The sequence below is a fragment of the Lepidochelys olivacea genome (assembly GCF_965140295.1).
Source record: "Lepidochelys olivacea isolate rLepOli2 genome assembly, chromosome: 13".
NCBI lineage: Eukaryota > Metazoa > Chordata > Testudines > Cheloniidae > Lepidochelys > Lepidochelys olivacea.
Genome location: NC_140423.1, coordinates 12590748 through 12611918, shown reverse-complemented (window position 1 = coordinate 12611918; position 21171 = coordinate 12590748). Strand labels below are relative to the sequence as shown.

General features: G+C 38.5%; 1 protein-coding gene across 1 annotated transcript; it reads left to right on the top strand.

Moving 5' to 3' along the window:
• Nucleotides 1–427: 427 nt before the first annotated feature.
• Nucleotides 428–21171, top strand: SPO11 (SPO11 initiator of meiotic double strand breaks; the record flags this gene model as incomplete). The annotated part of the gene is made up of 13 exons (XM_084645397.1): nt 428–582; nt 3059–3175; nt 6533–6621; nt 8204–8270; nt 8520–8628; nt 9246–9332; nt 11226–11262; nt 11489–11598; nt 12652–12751; nt 18627–18664; nt 19981–20057; nt 20302–20413; nt 21052–21171. The coding sequence occupies 13 exons, from the start codon at nt 428–430 to the stop codon at nt 21169–21171; spliced, it is 1218 nt and encodes a 405-aa protein (XP_084501523.1).

Here is a 21171-nt window from a genome sequence, read left to right as displayed (position 1 = left end):
CAGAAAGGGCAGGAAAAGCCATTGGTCAGCCAGAAAGGGCAGGAAAAGAGGTGTCAGTCAGAGAGGGTGAGAAAAGCCATTGGTCAGCCAGAAAGGGCAGGAAAAGCCATTGGTCAGCCAGAAAGGGCAGGAAAAGAGGTGTCAGTCAGAGAGGGTGAGAAAAGCCATTGGTCAGCCAGAAAGGGCGGGAAAAGCCGTTGGTCATCAGAAAGGGCGGGAAAAGCCATTGGTCATCAGAAAGGGCAGGAAAAGCCACTGGTCAGTCAGAAAGGGCGGGAAAAGCCGTTGGTCTCACACTGCTCCTCCTCCTCACTGACTGGGCCTTTGCTGCCCCTATTATTGGGTTGGGGAGGGTAGGAATTTGATGTTTGATGCCCATAATACCCCATTTTAATCCTTTTGCTTAGGGTGTCACCTCTTCTTCAGAATGTCTTTGTCCCTGCCCGGGGAGACAGACTGGTCTGCATTCACCTTATTGGACCACCACAGGGTTTCCCTGCTGCGTTCCATCAAGGAGGCAGCCAGAGAAGAGACCAGAATTGGGGAAACTGGCCCCTCCAATAACGTTTGCCAAATCACTAGGTAAATCTTGACAGGCTGAAGTTTCAAAGGGTGCTCAGACAATCTTCCATTGGTGTGGGTGTAGCAGGTACCTGCACCATTGCACACACACTGTCCCAGTTCCTCCATGTCCAGGCAAGACACAAGTTCTCCTATAAAAATATGCTATTGACACAGGCAAAAAGGGTACCTGTGACATTGCACATATATAGTGCTATAATTCACTCATGCCAGTGTGGAAAATAACAATCCTCCCCAAAGCCCATTGGCATAGGCAAAAACAGGTACCTGCACCATTGCACACACACTGCCCTGATCACTCATGCTAATGTGGAAGGATGATGCCCCCAAAATGCCCCATTGGCTTGAGCAAAATAGGTACTTGTGGCACTATATAGATATAGTGTACTGATGGAAACATGCCGGCCCAGTGTGGAGGATGTGCCCTAAAGTCCCCCATTGTCAGAAATGTCACAGCACACACACAGCATCAGAGCATCAGGTTTCACATATGCAACCACATACCTAGTCTAAATAATAGAGTTTAATATCAGTTTTTTCAAAACCATAATTTGTATTCTATTGCTTAAATTAAGAATAAAGATAAATAAAATTAAATATTTTTACCTTCATTCCCAGTTTAAACTACAAACTCAGATTAAAATTTAGTATAAAATTATTAGTCTCACAAACTGCAGATTTGCATTTGGAATAGTTTTACTTTTGTGTCTCCGTATCATTGTTTGCTAAAAGTATTATAAGATTAATTCTTTAACAGTTTTTTCTTTTATGACATAATTATTTAAGTGCATTCCATGTACTATGCCAAACTACTAAATGTTCATGTGTGACCTGTTAGAAATGAGCTAACAGGCTGTATACTGATGTAAGATCTATAGTGCCTAGCACGTCTTAGCCCAGATTTCATTATTATTAACCCAAAGTGCATTTTAAATAGGCATAGTCGGCCAGCACTGTGTGCTTACTTACTAGAACTTAGTTCATCTCTTGAAAAGGAGATGGAACAGAGGAAAGAATATATGTAAGCTGGTAGAATTTTGCAGCCCTCCCAGCTTCTGATGGCCCAGAATGCAAGAATAGGATAGGAAATGGAAGCCTGGACCTTCCATTTGATAGTGTAGAGCAGACCATGCATTTTATTACAGAAAAGGGAAGAGACCTGGCAAAACAGTCTGAGTTGTGCAGATCTGAGGCAAACTTCAGGATGCATATGGAACATAATAGATAACTATGGTATCTAAAGAAATAGTTAGAGTCAGAAGAGGCTAATGATAAAAGTGTCTAAAAGAAGCATGTCAATGCCAAAATTTGGATGATTTATCTATCTACCATTCTATTCTAGGTATTTATATGTCCCTCATCACCATAGCATCTGAGTATACATCTTACCTGCAGAACAGTCCTATACAGCTTTGCTTTCCTATTTTACTCTCTCCCTTCTCTACATTTTACAGTGTTTCACCTTTTGCCCATTTTCTCTGCACTCATTAGAATCTTTTTTAGAAGTAATTAAGTTTTAGGAAGTAGAGTATATGTCTGAAGGTCAAGAGATAGGGGACTCAGTTATGCAGCTGCTTCACAATGGCAAGTGAACTTATGAAGGGGCTGTATGATCAAGCTTTTTTATTTTTATTAACTTTACAACTGTGTTGCTATTTGAACTTAGCCACAAAATTGTGTTGCAGGCAGAACATTGTGCTAAAATATATTTAATATATTTTCTAGTTCTTACCCAGATTTATACTGGCACACCGTGCACTTGTAATTTTAAGGACAGCTTAAAGGTTGGAATCAGATTGCTTATGAAAATAAAAGGCATCTGTCACAACACTTGGACAAACCTACTGTTTTGCTATAAGGGATTTGTTACATGGTTAGTTTGTCTGCTTAGGTGAAAAACATAGATTTTGTCCTTTTCACTGTGCATCTTTTGAGCCAGATCCTTCATATAATTAAAAACCTCAACAGTTCATTCAGGGCAGCAGATCAAAAGGTTAATGTGATATGGTACAACAGGAATTATTTGTACTCTTGAATATTTTTGCAATTTACAGCATTTAAAAACAAGTTAACCCAAATCATAGCCAAAACCAATATTACATCATTTAAACTAAAACATTAATCATTAGTCTCAAACCAACCAGTTGGTCTGAAAGTTTAGCTGTTTAGTTGAAAATTTAGATTTAGTTGAAAACCTGATGGTATGAGGAGTGGTTGGAAATGTATTTTTAATTTGTGCAACTCAGTCATGCATGTGGAATGGCAAATCAAGGATTCTAGGGAAACTAAGCAAGACAATGTTCAGGAAAGTAGTAGTGGGAGAATGTTTTGTTATGCATCTTTAAAACCAATACATAAATTATAGTAATTAAGATTTCAAATATTTGTTTGTAGATTTTAGGGGAGGGAATCAATGGTAAGAATTGACAGTGAATTATGGTTAATCATACAAAACTTTAATTAATATTCATTGTTTCAGTTCTGAGATCCTTGGAGCAATAGAAAATGTTATACAAGATATAGTTACAAGTCTAGCCAGAAACAAAGCACCTGTTCTGACCTTGGTTAACAGATCAGATTGGGGAAATATACAGTAGGTATTACTAGTGTGTGTGTTCGATTATTATAACTGGCACAAATGGTTGTTATTTGTCTCCATTGAATATTTTCGAATGAACCCACCTTATGAAATCCCATGTACAACAGAATCAATAAATGACTTAATGGCTTTAGCTCATGCTTCATGCTTCATGGCTTTAGCTGATCAACTCTAGGAGACAGGAATGAAATTTTTTCCTCAATGTATTCTGGGTTTTGGGGTGTGGGTTTGTCTTCTTCCTCTGAAGCATCAGCGATTGCCACAGCTGGAGTTGGGTCACTACTTAGAGTAGACCAATGCTGTGAGGTGGTTCTGAAATTCTCTTTCTCAGGTGCTTGGCTTGTGGTCTTGATCACATGCTCAAGATCTTACTGATCACCATCCATATGTGGGGCCAGGGAGGAATTTTCACTCAGGTCAGATTGACAGTGACCTTGGGGAGATGGAGTTCATTTTCCTTTGCACATGGAACATGGGCGGCTTGCTGGCAACATCTGAGTATATGTCACTTAATCAAATCCCTGCCACTGCAGGAGCCTATGGCATTGTTGCACCCATTCTTTACCTGTGGCACACTTGGTGGAGTGTCATTGGGTAGTGCTAGGGCCTGTGAAGTTCAGGAGGTCCCTTCTGATCTAAAACTCTATGACTATAACTTTATTTGTTAAAAAAACAAAAAGCAACCACTAACCTTAAAAGCTGTTTTAAAAAAAAGTGACCTTTAATAATCATTATGCACATAGTGTCATTACGGACCACAACAGAGGAACACAATGTGGAGGGGAGAGTGACACGACTGTAAAGGGAGAAGAAAGGAGAGAAAGGTCATACAGAGGATATTAGACTATCCTTTTCTGGTGGGAAAAAAAAACACAGATAATGGGTTGCATGTGATTGAGAAACCTGGTTCAGGCTGGAGCTATTTCTTTAATTCATTCTCTCTGTTTTCTCAATTTCTTCTCTCTGTTCTCCCTCATGTTATCTCCTCATCTCAATCTCTGCTTCTTTCATCTACTATGTGATGTTTAGGCTTCTACCCTTTTTGCTATTCTCTCTCCTTTCTGTCCTCTTATTTTAGTGTCTTTCTTCCCCTGAATACTCTTTCTTTGTTGCTCTATTCTGAGTGCACTTGCAGGAAATTATTATATAAGGAATTCTTATATAATGAGAATAAGAAACTTCTCTCAGTGAAAAACTGAAGAGTCTAAAGATATTCAGTTAACCAAAAGGTTTTGTATGGTCCGGTGGATTTAATTGTTTATGTCCCTATAGTTTCAAAAATGATTTCCTTATATGGCAATAAAATTAAAATAGTATAACAATCTTTGGCAATGTTAGGGGCACTGACATTCCAGGCTAGGAGACCAAATATGAGATATATGCCATCAGATCACTTAGGAAGAAAAAAAGTGTTAGCATCAAAACAAGTGAATACCATAGTGTTAAAATAAGGTGTTATCAATTAAATAAAAATAATTACACCTTATTTATGATGGGCCAAATTCCAATCTCAGAGAGGTAGTTCCAACGAAGTAAGGCACCTATAGTCCACTTTGAGGTGAAACCTAGAAGAAAGCAAATAAAAGTAAGTAGGAGCAGAACGGGTGGCAGTATGTTCCCCTTTTCCCCAGGAGCCTTTCCAGAGCAGGAAGGGGTGGAACTAGGGAATAGCTCCATACTTAGCACATTCCTCATAAACACCGGTAGGTATCCAGTTGGATATCTGTCTGAAAATAAGTAGTACTGGTCCCTACAGTAGTACCATTAGTTACCACTATCCAATTATACCTCCTTCAAAAAGTAAGATATTGTAAAATCATGGAGAGGAGAACCAGTAGGGAATTCTTCCGGCTAGAGTGAAAGGCCAGGTAGCACTGCTGGACCTCTGACATAATGCAAGGTTGGAGCTTCCTTTATCCAAGTGTCTCTGAGAGCCACAGTGTTTACAGCTTATTCTCAAAAAGAAAAGGAGTTCTTGTGGCACCTTAGAGACTACCCAATTTATTTGAGCATAAGCTTATTCTCAGTATTTCCCTGCAGAGCTCAGCATAGTGCTCCCTAAAGGGAACACTTCTCACATACAGCATGAAGTCAGCCTAACTGAGTGTCTTGGGCCTTCTGTTCCCTCTTCATGAATTTTACAATATGTAGGTACACTATAGGGTGCATCCAACTGAAAAGCAGGAACACCTCTCTGCAGTGTTGCAGACCAAGAGCAAAAAGTTGTTTAAAAAGCCAAATACAATGGATTTGAGAGAAGATATTCATTGCTGTTCTTTTTTCTCATATGTATTGTCTATAAAGCACCATATTCAGTTATGATGCTATTATACTCAATAAAATTATACTTAATAAAATAATTATTACTACCATCACCCTAAGTCTGATAATTTTGAAAAGTGTCATCATTCTATGTTGCATCAGCTTTGAAGATGATGCTTGTAACATTTGTCAAAATACTTCAGTTTAGCTTTGATATTACAAAATAACAATGAACAAAAACCTTGTTGCTCTAATAGCTTCAATTATGCAGTTTTTCTCTTATTTATTTAGATTGTTGTGCTTGTCAGTTGTGACACCCTGCACATTCTCATGCTGTGCTGTGTGGTATGTTCTGCCACCCAAAGGATGCATGAGGCAATACATGTGACAAGTAAAGAAATAGAGAAGTGTTATGTTAGTGTATTAGAAACTATTATTGTAATTTTAATATTGATACTTTTTAAAAGATCAGTTATTAAAAAACAGGATAAATACATGTAGAACTCTTGTGGGAACATTGTGCTTTCAAACAAAAATGATCTATAACAACAGTAATAATTGTAGAAATCATTCTTGCCAAATAAGAAATGGCACTAGGAAAAATTTTATTCTGATTATACCTTTCGATAATCCAGCGACTGTTAATCCTGCAAGTGTGAAATTGACAAAAAGAAATTTCAATGAATCCATTTTTGAGGCAATAGGGAACAAAAGATGTTTGATCCACAAAGTTTTATAGACGGAGTTGAGGCACTTTCCTAAAATTGTCAAGGGCATCTAAAATAAATATTGTTAGTATTTTGCTAATATGGAGTAATTCAATGGAAATATAAACACCCTATTGTTCCAGGAAGTGGGGTAGTACAGAAACAGCATAGTGGATCCTCAGGTAGCTAGTAACACTGGCTTTCCAGATGGGTTCAGCCACTCCATTGATGTTAATGGGGTTCTGCATGGGTCCTGAAAACTGCACTAGCAGTTCTGATTGCAGGAATAAATGCTTAGTGTGAACTACCTGGCAGAAAATAACTAATTGTACTTTCCCTTCATCAAGTTACATTTTTATTTTATTTGTTCACAAAATGTCAGGTTTAAAGATTCTGTAGGTCTACAGATGATATCTCATTATACCACAAGAAAAATAAAAAGTGACTGCCCCAAATCAGCACCAAAATTTGGTAAGCTAAAAATATAGCAACGGAGTTCTCTATTAGTTTTTTCTTTTGTTTTAGGTTTGTTTATCATACTGCAGTATTCCATAGAAGAAATAAAACATACTTTGTGTCATTAGAAGTATATAAATAAAGTAAAACCCAGATCTATCTTCTAAGCCCCAGTCCTCACCCAGTCTTTCCCAGCTCTGTTAAATTGTAATGTTAATTGCCATAGAAATAGTTAATAATTCATACAGAACCTTTCTGATTGATACAGTAGAAATTAGTTTCTGTGGCTGCTGGTGTATGTATTCAACTGCACCACCAAGCAAAAGACCTGTTTCCATCACTTTCTCTCTCCCCACTGGGATCTGGCATCCAAACCCTCTACTTAACAAGGTCAGTTCAGTTGAGGGTGACCAGTGCTTAATTTTCAATGAAAAAGATGCTGGGGGCTCAAGTAAGTTTTTTATATTCATTGCTGATGTGGCAAGCTGAGAGGTACCGGGGCCATTAACTGCCAAGCCTAGAGGTGCCAGGGTTCAGCCTTGGCAAGTCCTGGCACAAATTAAGCACTGAGGTGACCCCCTCAATCAGGACAAGCTAAGCACAGTTCTGCTGCCCTTTACTCATCCAATAACAATAACAATATTTAATTACCCCCACATTCAATACTAAACTGATCTGTAACCCCACACCAGCCAAAATTGATCACTTGGGCAACACAGCTGTGTCTGCTGGATACCTAGGCAGAGTAGATGTATTCATGTAAATACAGTCTGGTCCTGAACAGTGTTCCCTCTAATTTTTCCCACCCATGTATGGAATAAATTTTGTTATGTGCACCTAACAAAATTCATGTGATGGGGTGGGACCGAGCAGTTTGGAGTGTGGGAGGTGGCTCAGGGTTGGGGTGCAGAGGGGTAAAGGCTCCAGCTGGGGGTGTGGGCTCTGGAGTGGGGCTGAGGATGAGGGGTTTGGGGTGCAGTGGGGCTCCCTGGGGCTACAGTGGGGAGAGAGGACTCGCCCCCAGCTCTCTCTCCCTGCAGCAGCACCTAGGCTGGAGGGGAGAGGCGCTCATCACTAGCTGTCAGGGGAGAGCTCATTCAGACCTTGCTTACAAATCATAATTTGAAATTATAAGGTTGGCCAACATCACCAAACAGCTGTGTGAGGGGGAAAAAAACAGCTGTGTGAGGAAGCTAGTTTTTGTTCATAGTTTTCAAACCTGTTATGCTTTTTCAGGTACAAGTATTTTATCATATACTGTATATGCTTTTAAAGCATGCACTATTGTTTTGATTTCAATTCAAATTTCCAACCAATAACTAAATTGGCAACACTGCATGTAACTAGTTGACTACTGGGGGGGGTTGTGTGTTGGGGAAATCTAGGAGGGTGTAGGGAAATCCCTGTTGCATACATATTTTTGCAAACACGGTTTTGAAAATGTGGGATACAACAGTTAAATTGTTAAAAATAAATGGGTTACTTTACAAAAAATAACTAACCATTGTTTTCATTTCTAATATAATTTAGTTTATTTATTCTATAGCTTTATACTGGGTAAGTTTAAAATATTATTGCAAAGTATTTTATTTTCCAGCTCTAATTCTTAAAATATTATCTGTGATCTACAAGATGGTGCAGAACAATACGTATGCAACCAAAAGGTAATGGACTGCATTTCTCTAACTGCAAATCAAAAATATATTTTAAGAATTTTATATAGATAAGGGAAGAACCTAGCTATTAAGCTTGTCAAATATCATAACGCATTTTTGTACATAAAATATTTCAAACTGATTTAATTATTCATGTGCTTATTAAAATGTTCTTTTACAATCTCAGAATCCTATAATTCAATCAGTATTGTATTAAAATTAGTTTATTTTTAAAAAGATGATATTTTATCTTGATAGAGATATATATTACAGTGATACACTACTATTTGGTAACCAGAGTGTTGTGGACAATATAGTCAATGACATTTCCTGCATGCTTAAGATACCTAGGAGAAGTCTACATATAGTAAGTAGTTGCATATGGTTGTTATTATTATTATTTATTATTAAATTATATATATTGCATTATATGAACAACTGAAAAACTAAGAAAATGATTGGTAGGAAGCATGTATGTAGCAAAAATTAAAAATTGTAATTTTGTTAAATAAAATACACTCTTTATTTATTATTTTTATAACACTGACGGATGTACTAGCGCTTGAGGTGAAATGCTGGCTCCATTGAAGTTGATTGGAGTTTTGCCATTGGCTTCAATTAAACCAGGATTTCAGCCTTAGAATCGAAGGCCTTGATTCAGTAATTTGTGCTTGAGTGGTTTGCTGATTTGGGGTCTAAATGAGGGTTTAACATATCAAACAGAGGAACATGGCATCCTTTCAAATTTTATATTTGTTTCATGCCTTGACATTTGTAACATTTTTTGCTCTGTAAACACAATTAGTAGCATATGTTAAGTTATGTAGGATGAATGAACTAAAAAAATCTGTATTTCATGATGATCATAATGGTCAGTAACAGCTTATTTCTGGTCAGGAGTTTTTTGTAGCTGACTCCAACTTTTCCTAGCCAATGTACAAAATTTACTATACAAAACTTGAGTTACTGCTATTTTTCCCCCAGCTGTCTACAACTAAAGGTTGCATTGCTGGTAACTTAAGTTATACTGAGGAAGACGGTACGAAAGTGAATTGTACATGCAGTGCAACAGTATGTATTACTAATATTAACATTTTTATGTCCATATTTGTGTGATTTCCTATATTTGTTGTGACCTAATTTATTTACGTATGTACATTTGTGCCTGTGGCAAACTTAGACATTACTGTACTTTTAAACTCTCACTACTAATGCCCACTTCCTACAAATGTTATACATTCAAAATTCTTAAGGAATGCAGCAAAAGTTTTACATGAGAAAGGACTGTAAGATCAGAACTTTCATATACTTTTGAATGTTATCTCTGTGTGCTTTATGTAGTCTAAATTTGGGGGTCAGCTATAGAATCAACAGAAAGACTTACCTCTTGGTAAGAGCAAACTATGCTTACATTACCTTCCATATTGGAAGTTCTGCAGAGGAAGACATTTAATTTGTGGTTGATGCTCTCTATGACATTGCTCTGCCTATGTTGTGCTTTGAATTTGAGTGTCCTGGGCACATGAACACACACAATTTCTGGCCATGTGTGTTTCTGGCAGAGTTGGAGAACAATCCCTTTGCAGTACTCTGACCCTGTCCTCTGGGTGCACCTTTCACTGCAATAGGCATGCCACTAGGATCTGTGTTAGTAAAAGCACATACAGTGAATCAAGCTATATATTCAGAGACAGGAATTTATTTATGGATCTGATTCTCTTCTCACTTACACAAGTTTTACACCAATAAAAACCCACTGAGTTCAGTGGAGGCACTCGTGACTTCCATCAGGGTAAGTAAAAGTCTTCAACTCACTCATATCCAAGTATTGTGCCACATTATGGCTTATAACAAAGGGTCTCACATATTAGAAAGCCATTTATAATCATACCACTTACAGACATCAGAAAGAGTTCTGTCATCAACCTCATTTTACAGATGAGAAAATGAGGTAAAGAGAAGTTAAGAGCCAGATTTTCAAATGCTCAACACCAATAGTTGGTCTGAGATTTTGAAAATCTGTGCACTACCTTAAATGGGAGCTGAGTTCTTTTGAAAGTCTAAGCCTAACAGATTTGCCCAACTTCATGCTGCTAGTGAGTAGAAAGCAGGAAATAAAACCGATTTTCTGACTTCTGCTATCATTCCCTGGACAATGTTTCTACTCTAAGCACAAGTGAATGATTTAAAAATGGAAAGAAAACCTTATCTATCTTTACTTTGTTTTTCATCTAAATCAGAACTTTAAAGATCTCCATTATCAGTGCTCCTCTACAGGGCCTCACATTTCTATTTATGGAGCTGGTCCACATTGGCACCTGAGATGATACAGCAGTAAGAAATTAAAACAGACCACACATGTCAATATATACAGACTATTTTGCCAAGATTGTCTTCCATTTCCTGCTATCTCATCCATATGTTTGCCAGACTGAGCCAAATCCTAATCTGAGATGTGAAGTACGCATTACCATATCTCAAATTATCTGTCACCAAACAGTTATAAATATAAAACAAACTCCAAATAGAGGTTATCAAAAGCAGGAGTTTTAAAGGTCTTTTGTAAAGTTCTTTAACAAGCATCCAAGTATACTTTTAAACCTGCTTTAAACTTGCAGTCTCACACCCAGTGGCTTTTTTCCTGGCTAAAACACAAAGGAAAATGGGGAGCTGCATCATTGTGTAGTGATCATGTGATGGGTGATGCTGGGTGCAAGTAGCATCAGATATTTTTGAAAGATGCCTCATGGTAGTAGTAGGATCCCTATACATCCTTGTTTCACAGCAGGCTATATAGGATAGACTATGCCTAAAAAGCAGTGGCGGTGTCAAGAGCGATGCTGTATACAAAAAGATGAATGGTTGTTTCAGGATGTAATTTTGACCTTCATTACCCAATGTTGTTGTTTTAAAATACATCATTTTCTTTATTTAAAATTATTAATTTCATTTTTGTTGTTTTAGGCAGTCATTGTGCCATCTAATGTTCAAGGAATTAGAAGTATCCTTTGAGCAAGATAGACTAAAAAAAAAAAGTATAAACAAAGTATATTCCAAGTTAAACAATGTTTTTATGATTTTTTGCTCTACTTCTTGGCTCTGAAACTGAGTTATGAGCACTGCCTTTGGCTTGAAAACAAGTATATTAGAGCATTCATTTTGTAGTTGATTAATATAATACAATGCCACCAATTTCATTTTACATGTACCTAGCCTTAATATCAGAGATGTGATCACAGATGCAAAATTTATACTAATTGTAGAAAAAGATGCAACTTTTCAGAGGCTCCTGGATGATGACTTCTGCAATAAATTGTCTCCATGCATAATGATTACGGTATGCATCTGACATTTCACATTCCACCTCTAGAACTAAGAGTTTTAATAATATAGTAACAGTGTGGTGATTTCCAAAAATAGTTTCAAATATACTAAAATAAAAGTTAGACATGTTTAACTCCAACATTTTCCTCCATTTTTATTAATATAATACCATAACAATGGATAAAAACTGAATTATATTTAAGACTAAAAGGTATTTACTGTTCTTATACATATTTACAAATACACATTTTATAACCTTCTTTTCCAAAAACATTTCAAATAGAGTTGTAATTAGTACTCCTAATTCTGCCATATAACAGAATGAAATGTGGAATACATATCTTAGTATTTTAAAAAAAACCATGTAAACAACATATGACATGATATACTGTGTTTAAAAAAGGTATTACAATTGATTAAATTAATAATCCATGGATTGAGGTTTTTTTGAGATTGCACAAATCAAGTACAGAGAATAGCTCCTGAAATCAAATTATTGTGAAGATTTCCTAAAGGTAGAGAAGCACAAACAGAACAGATCTCAGTAGTTGTTGTTGAGGGTTTTTTTGTTTGTTTCTATGAGTTTCTTTGGGTTTGTAATGAAAGAACAAAGGGGAAAATTCTGACTACTGTAAGGAAAGTAGCTTACCTTACCCCATCCCTCAGAAACACACACAATACTACTTCGGCAGTATACGTATGTGTGCCCAAATCCAGGTGAAGTCCACCCATATTTACAGCCACCTTACATATTCTTTTTGTGCCGTTAATATGAAAAAAGCACAGTTTTTTTTTTATAGGGAGCATGGCTGGATACAAACATCTGATTATGCCTGTGTGCATACCTGTTACTCCATTCTTCCCCCACCCGCACCCATGGTTCCTATCATACAGGGACATCTGCCATGCTGCTTTGTAACTTTTCTTGGAGCTACAAAAGGGCAACCATCTTCTCCCTACACAATAACTGCAGGACAAATGTTCCTGCTAGACATAAACACATGTCTAGTCAGACTTTGTTTTAGTTCATTCCAAAACTTACGATTTTATTTTATTTTAACCTTAGGGAAAAGGAGTACCAGATCTGAACACAAGACTTCTAGTCAGAAAGTTGTGGGATACATGTCATATTCCTATTTTCACCCTCATGGATGCAGATCCACATGGTAATTGCATGCTAACAGGAGAATAGAACCTTATTTATTTGACTTGTAAGACCAGAGCTCATGGTATGGGTATGTGAATGGAGGTTCCCCATCAAAGCAGAAATTTCTAAACTCAACCAGAATGCCTGCAGGAGTACTGAGGAGTACTGTGACATCTATGCTGGCCTTCCTCCAGTGTTTAATGTGGAAGTGGGACATCCCTCACCCTCTGGGGTGACTAACACAGCTGTTGACTCCAGGCAATACTCGACCTTATGCCTAAGGAGTGAAAGGACTTTCCATAGAACTTGTGAGTCAAAGTCACTTAGGATCAGATTTTTAAATGTACTTGTGCACCTAAAGATGCAAATAGGCACCTAGTGGGATTTTCAAGAGTGCCTAGGCGCCTATCTAATTTATATCAAATGTACTTTAGTGCCTTGGGGCTTTTGAAAAGCCCATTAGGTGCCTATCTGCATCTTTAGGCACCAAAGTACCTTTGAAAATCTGGCCCGTAGGCATTTTTGAATGGTCCACACTTAGTCTCTAAGGTGCCACAAGTACTCCTTTTCTTTTTGCGAATACAGACTAACACGGCTGTTACTCTGAAACTTAGACTATAGCTGCCCCTTGGCAGATGTATGGGAGGATGGAATAGGGCTTTTTGCAACCTTTTCCAAATTTGGCACTGAAGGAAAGCTAGCCACATCCTCTCAGCAGAACTTTATATGTACTGTGATGCATACACTTCTCAGCCAAGGCCCAAATGTGAAGCAAATCAAAATAATAGATATGAAAAAAATAGTACAAGATTGTTTCAACATGATTTTTTTAAAAAATTTGATTTAGGGTAACCAACATTCTCTATAGCTCCACCCTCATAATCCAACACTTGTAATGTCAGTAAATTATCATTCCGAAAGCTAGATACTACAAACTTGATGTTGGTTACAGTGAACTTTAGTCTAAAATGTGGGTTGTGCCTTTTAATGCAGGATCACTTAGAGCTACAGTATGATGACTCATCTCAGAATGGTTCTTTGGATATCATTCCATTGGAAAAAGCAAAAACAGGAAATATTTTAAAATATCATAATTTTGTTTTCTTCTAATAGACAAACAGTTATGTACTGCAGGTCCAATCCTCCAGTTGCAACTCATGCAAAATTCCCATTGACTCTAATGGGAGTTTTGTCAAATTAAGGCCTAGTGGATTTAGCCCTAAGAAAGTTGCATGATGTGTTTTAAGTAAAATAAAAATGCATTTTACTGTGTTCTACAGCTAAAATCTGAATCCTGAATATAGATTTGTTCACAAGTTTATAATTTTTTTCTGGTGAAAGGTGAATGTTTTTTGTTGTTTCTCTTTAAATTTTCAATATACTTTGATAGAGACGTCATGGACAATGACATTTTGCCTCTTCACTTCTGCAAAGAATATTGGGGATGGAGCACAAGGAATTATTCCAGTTGCCATCATAAGTGTTGCAGTCTTTCTCCCACCATTATGTGGGAGGCAGGAGGGTCAGACTTAATGGATGACAGAATCTTTGCTGTCTCCATATTTCTGTGACAATGATGTGGGGGAAGCAATGAAGCTGAGAGTTGGTGGAAGGTAACTCATTGCTGGAGCGGGAAGCAAGCTTTAAGAAGCTTCATCTGATGATTCAACTATAGAACATGCTTCTTGATGTATAGTTTTGTAATTACTCTTTGAAATGTGACTTTTTCTAAACTAATGTATAGCTTTGTTTAACGAATTTATGACTAAGGATAGTTAGAATGCTGATAATTAAAACTTAAAATGAGGTACAACGGAAAAATGGGTAAAAACTGAGACACTGAAGAAGAGCTTGACACCCTCCATGTTGACTGGGCTTTTGCTCAGAACTAGGTGTGGTCATGGAATCCCATTTTTAAAAATCTATAAATTAGTAGCTGTTAATATGCATTTTAATTAATTAGTAGTCTCCATTACCAGTAATAATACAATATAATTAACTGGAATTTGAACCAAAAACAAGATGGAATATAAATTAAAGTCAATTTTATATTAAGCATGCTTGAAATTGTCAGTTGACTGTTCAGAGAATGATCTAAATTTAAAATATGATTTAGCTAAGAAGAAGGCCTCATCTGGAGTACTGTGTCCAGTTTTGGGCCCCACACTACAAGAAGGATGTGGATAAATTGGAAAGAGTCCAGCGAAGGGCAACAAAAATGATTAGGGGTCTGGAACACATGACTTATGAGGAGAGGCTGAGGGAACTGGGATTGTTTAGTCTGCGGAAGAGAAGAATGAGGGGGGATTTGATAGCTGCTTTCAACTACCTGAGAGGTGGTTCCAGAGAGGATGGTTCTAGACTATTCTCAGTGGTGGAAGAGGACAGGACAAGGAGTAATGGTCTCAAGTTGCAGTGGGGGAGGTTTAGGTTGGATATTAGGAAAAACTTTTTCACTAAGAGGGTGGTGAAACACTGGAATGCGTTGCCTAGGGAGGTGGTGGAATCTCCTTCCTTAGAAGTTTTTAAGGTCAGGCTTGACAAAGCCCTGGCTGGGATGATTTAATTGGGGATGGGTCCTGCTTTTGAGCAGGGGGTTGGACTAGATGACCTCCTGAGGTCCCTTCCAACCCTGATATTCTATGATTCTATGATTCTAAGGTTTTCTTAACCATCTATATATCCTATTTTAACATAGCCTGACTGCATAGTGTATAGTTCTGTTTTAGAAAAACATAGAACAGTTTTTGTGTATTCCCACAGTTAATGGGTGAAATCTTTGCCCAGCTGAACTCAGTGGGATATTTGCAATTGACTTCAATGGCATCAGGATTTCATCCATTCACTGTAAAATAGCAGATGCTCATTTGAACTGTTATATCTTTCTTTCTGAGAGCTGGTTGGTTCTTATTATTATCTGAGGAAGACAAGGTGGGTAAAGTCGTACTGTATCTTGTATTGGACTAACTTCTATTGGTGGAAAAGATAAGCTTGTGAGCTTCACACAACTCTTCCTCAAGTCTGGAAATCATAACTAGAGTTTCACAAATAAATATAAGGTGGAACAGATTGTCAAGCCTAAGAGTTAACACACATTGCAAGAAATCACTTAAAATGAAGTGGTTCTATTAACACCTCTAACAGTGATAAGACAAAGGAGGATTAGTAGTTACAAATAGTTGTAATGAACCAGAAAACCACTGTCTCTGTTGAGACCATGATTTTTAGTGTCTAGGACAGTTACAAATTTAAGTTCCCATGCTTGCCTTTGGAAGGTGTTATGCAGGTTGCCTTTGAGGATGAGGACTGACAGGTGAGCTATGGAGTGATTGCTTTGTGAAAAGTGTTCGCCCATGGGTGATGGTTTTTTGGTTTTTTTTTTTTGGTCTTTTATCATATTTCATTCAAGAGCATAGTGATTGTCTGGTTTCACCCATATCGTGGTTTTTTGAGCATTTGATGCACTGGATGAGGTACACCACAAGTTGTTATAGGTATGTGTAAAACACATAGATCTTGAAAGATGTATTCTGGCAGGTATTGATCATTGTAGTGGTAGAGATATGTATGCAGGTTTTGCATCTATTGTTCTGGAAGGTGTGGTGCCAATTTGAGTTGTTGTCTCCTGGTCCGAAAGCATAGGCGCCAACTTCCCCTCTGCCAGGTGGGTGCTCGACTGCCCCCCCCACCCCGCCTCTTCCCGCCCCGGCACCACCCTGGCTCCAACCCCATTCCACCCCTTCCCCAAAGTCCCTGCCCTACCCCCCCTTACTGCCCCATTCCACCCCTTCCCCCAAGTCCGCTCTCCTGCCCTGCCTCTTCTCCGCCTCCTCCCCTGAGCGCGCCGCATCCACGCTCCTCCCCGTCCCTCCCAGAAAGTCCTAAGCAGTGGTGAGCTGGAGCCAGTTTGCATCGGTTCGTGTGAACCAGTTGTTAAATTTTGAAGCCAGTTTAGAACCGGTTGTTAAAGGGGTGGGCAAACTGTGGCCTTTGGGCCACATGTGGCTCGCGGGACCGTCCTTTCCGTCCCGCCTGAGCTCTCGGCTGGAGAAGCTCCCCTGAGAATTTTTACTCACGAGGTAAGACCGGCAGCGAGGTCTTTCACTCGCTCCAGGCTTTCGGCGGCAGGGCCTTCAGCACCGCCGAAGACCTGGAGCGACTGAAGGACGTGCCGCGGAAGTGCCGCCGAAGACCCGGAGCAACTGAAGGAACCAGTTCTGGCAGCTCATCACTGGTCCTAAGTGCCACCAAACAGCTGTTAGGTGGAAGGAAACACTGGGAGGGAGGGGGAGGAGCGGGGACATGGCACACTTTGGGGGGTGGGGAGGAGGCAAGGAGGGAGGAGCTTGGCTGCTGGTGGGTGCTCCTGCCCTGGAACACCCAGAGAGACGGCACCTATGTCTGTGGGGAGTTTACTTCTGATGATGTACTTGGCAAGGTTGGGGGTTGTCTGAAGGATGGAAGATGGGGTCCAGGAAAGATTTTTTTCAGGATGTGATCCCCATCAAGGATGGGTTGTAATTGCTTCATAATACCTTTTATGGGTTCTAGTGTGAGGTGGAAGGTGACAGCAAGGGATGTGTGGTTGGTGCAGGTTCTTTTTCTGTATTGAAGCAGGTTCTCTCAGGGTATTTGGGTGGCCCATTCAATTATGTGATCTACTTCTCTGATGGAGTGTCCTTGTTTGGTAAAGGTGGTTTTAAGTGTGTTAAGGTGTGTATCCCAGATGTTCTCCCCAGAGCATATGCTGTGGTATTTGAGTGTCTGGCTGTAGATAACAGATTTCTTGGTGTGTCTGGGATAGTGCTGGATCTGTGGAGGTCAGTGTAGTGATCCCTGTAACCCACTAACCCTCTTTTGTCCTATGATTGCAGAGGTGTTAATTGCCCACTTCATTCTAAGTGGCTTCTTGCAACATGTGTTAACACCTTATGGATAACAACCTGTCCCACCTTGTATTGAGCTATGAGACTCTACGTATTCCAGGCCTAAAGAAGAGTTCTGGGAAGCTTAAAAACTTGTCCCTTCCACCAACAGAAATTTATCCAATAAAATATATTAGTTCACCCACCTTGTCTCTCTCAGAATCTGGGTCCAACATGAATACAACATTGCAAACAACAATGGAAAATATTATCTGAGGGAGAGTTATCAAAATGTGGTTTCTTAAGGGGACAGTAAGGGCAGGTCTACTCTTAAAATGCTGCATCTGCACAGCTGCACCACTGTGCTGTTGTAGTGCTTTAATGAAGACGCTCTATACTGACACGGTAGCTACGTTGATGGGAGAAGCTCTCCTGCCGTCATAGCACTGTCTATACCAGGGGTTAGTGCGGGTTAACTGTGTCGCTCAAGGGTGTGGATTTTTCACACTCCTGAGCGATAGAGGGCTGTAGCATAGACCAGACCTAAGAGGTACAACTGTAGACCTGAAAACACTGATAATTTCCCTTTATCATGCCGTGAAAGGAAAAATGCTAATAATTTATCTGAACAATTAACACATAATTATTCATACTATCAAATGAAAAGTATGAAAATTTAGAATAATTGATTAAATCAACAACGTTGAAGTCTATTAAGTTGCCAGAGAACAAAAGTACAATATGTAAAAAAACAAGATTCAGGTGTCCATTACTTTTGTATGATGCCTATGCATAACAGGTATGAAATATTAAATAAATTGAGGTAAATGTCACATTATCAAAAATGTTGATTGTATATGACAATATGCTGTAAAACTAATTGTAAAACATAAACGGCCTGATTCATCAGTCCAGTCTTACACCAATGTAACTCAAATGGGCTTACATAAGCATGAAACTAACACAATGGTGAATCACGCCCAAAATGTAGACATATAGATATGTAACATTTGGTATTCTGTAAATTAGGTATAGAAATAATGTGCATCTACAAGTATGGATCTGTGGTGAGTATAGTTGTTTTCCACTTCAGGTCTGCTTAGTTATTTTGTCATCCAGCCTTGGAGCTGGAATGTGAAAACTGTTAAAGTGTAGTTCAGATGTGTGTTTTCTTTTGTTTTAATACTAAGAAACAACTTTTGGGCCGAGGGTGCTTTATTTTTTTAAACAAGTTTTTGTCAGTAACAAAAAGTTGGCTTTTGCCATAACAAAAAGTAATTGTGTGAAAATGGCAGATTTTTCATTTTTTTAAAGTCTGACAAAATGTGAAGTTTTGCCTGCTATACAAAATTGTCCATATTATTATTATTATGTATTATTTGTGGTACAGCAGTGCTCGGGGGCCCCAAGTGAGATCTGTGCTGCACTGTTCTAGGCAATGTTGTCCATACAGTAAGTCACAGTCCTTGCCCTAAAGAGAGCTTACAGTCTATATAGAAAGAAAAGGAGTACTTGTGGCACCTTAGAGACTAACCAATTTATTTGAGCATGAAAGCTCATGCTCAAATAAATTGGTTAGTCTCTAAGGTGCCACAAGTACTCCTTTTCTTTTTGCGAATACAGACTAACACGGCTGTTACTCTGAAACCAGTCTATATAGACAAGACCAATATAGAATGAAGGGAGGAGATATAACATGTAAGCAGAGTGAACAATGTGATAGTTTGTAAACAGCATGTTATGTTCCCAGATTTTTGATGGAGTGTTTATTATTATTAATATTTACTATTATTTATTAATTTTCGGACATTTTGTTGGGAAGGGGTTACCTAACAGAGAAAGAAAAGAAAGGAGAGGGCACATTACACTGCAAGGAGTGGGGGTAAGAAGGAAAGAGAGAGAAAAGAGAGAGGAAGAGAAGGGAGAAGTGAGTTGGACAGAAAATCAGCAGAGTGGAGAGAATGTCCACAGTAAAAACTATCAGGTCATCTGTGTCCAAATATATCCTATAACTGCTTGTCTCTGCTCCAGCTGACTTGCATTTCTGACTGGCTGTACTCAAGCTCTCATGGCTAACGGGGGCAGACTATCCTCTGCACAGTTCTCTGGGAGAGGGTGCAGGAAGTGGTACCCCCAGAACCCCAGCTGGATTTTAATTTCCCCCCTTTCCCTCCCTGTGTTGTAGTTTACCTACGGCAGCCACTTGTCCCAATTTCTACAAGCCTGAGTTTCATAAAGAGTTCTACTTGTGAATAGAGTTAGCTTCATTTTTACAAAACCTGACCCTGTCCTTAAAAAAAGCATAAATATTTTCTCAAAGACAAACATAAATAATTCAAATTAAAGGGACACTGAACATAATATATGACATTTCATATTGTAGTCAATGTCTTTTGAAGCCCATCATCTCACAGTTCCAGCTATAAGATGGCTTGGTCTCCTTCCATCTGATATTGAAAGGTAAGTTATTTCCTAGAATGAGTATAATTATCCTTTTATTCTATAACAAAAGGTACATGTAACATTAAGTCTGATTTAAATCCACAAAAAAAAAAGACAATTAACTGTTAATTCTGCTCTCAATAAACTTACTGTTTTTTTTATAGAGCATTTTGATGGTTGGAAATAGGAATTTAAGTAGGAAACGTTATGTAGTTTTAAAAAAAAATATTAAGCGGGCTAAAACTTTTATCTGCTTTTTCAGATTAAATATACGCAAAGATGCGTTGATTCCACTTACTAAACAAGATCAAAATAAACTCGCCAGTATGCAGAAGAGACCTTATGTGGCTTGCCAACCAATGTGGAAAAAAGAAGTATGCACAAATTAAATTGTTTTCTGTTTCTTAATCCCTAAAGAACAAATCCTATCTACCACAATGCTGTCCCTCCTGGCTATGGTGAGCTCTGAACACAGCAGAACCAATAAGGTTTTGCTGAACTCCACCTGGAGTGGTCAGGACTGGGAGCCATGGAGGCTGTCTCTGTACCAGTGTGCCTCATAGTTCCCTCCCCAGCACAGAACTAGCAGCATGATAGGCTTTGCTTCCATTGGCCATCTCATGATCGTATGTTTTAGAGAGGGGTTATTGCATTTTAAATATCACAGAATAAATTACATCTCTTGAAGAGGGGGAATATGCCGTGTGGAACAATTATTTAACCTCCACCTCCGGCTTCGCCTGCATAATTTAGAACACAAAGCACAGTTCATGCAGATATAATATATAGTGGTTACATAGTGGGAAAACATATCGTGTTCTTTCCCCTTCTGTTTACACTGCCCTGTTGTATGAATTGCTATGATTTTGCTACTGTGGGCTGCACAATAGAGAGCACATCTCCTTATGATACATACTAATCAAATCTAATGTAATTTAAACATTTAATTACATCACCCTATGGGTCAGGCCTTTCTCAACAGCACATTAATTTGCAATTTTTTCTTTTTCAGATGGAAATTATGGCAGCATCTAAAATGAAGGCTGAAATTCAAGCTTTGACTTCTCTTTCATCAGATTACCTTTCCAGGGTGTATCTACCAAGCAAATTGCAATTTGGTGGATGGATATGA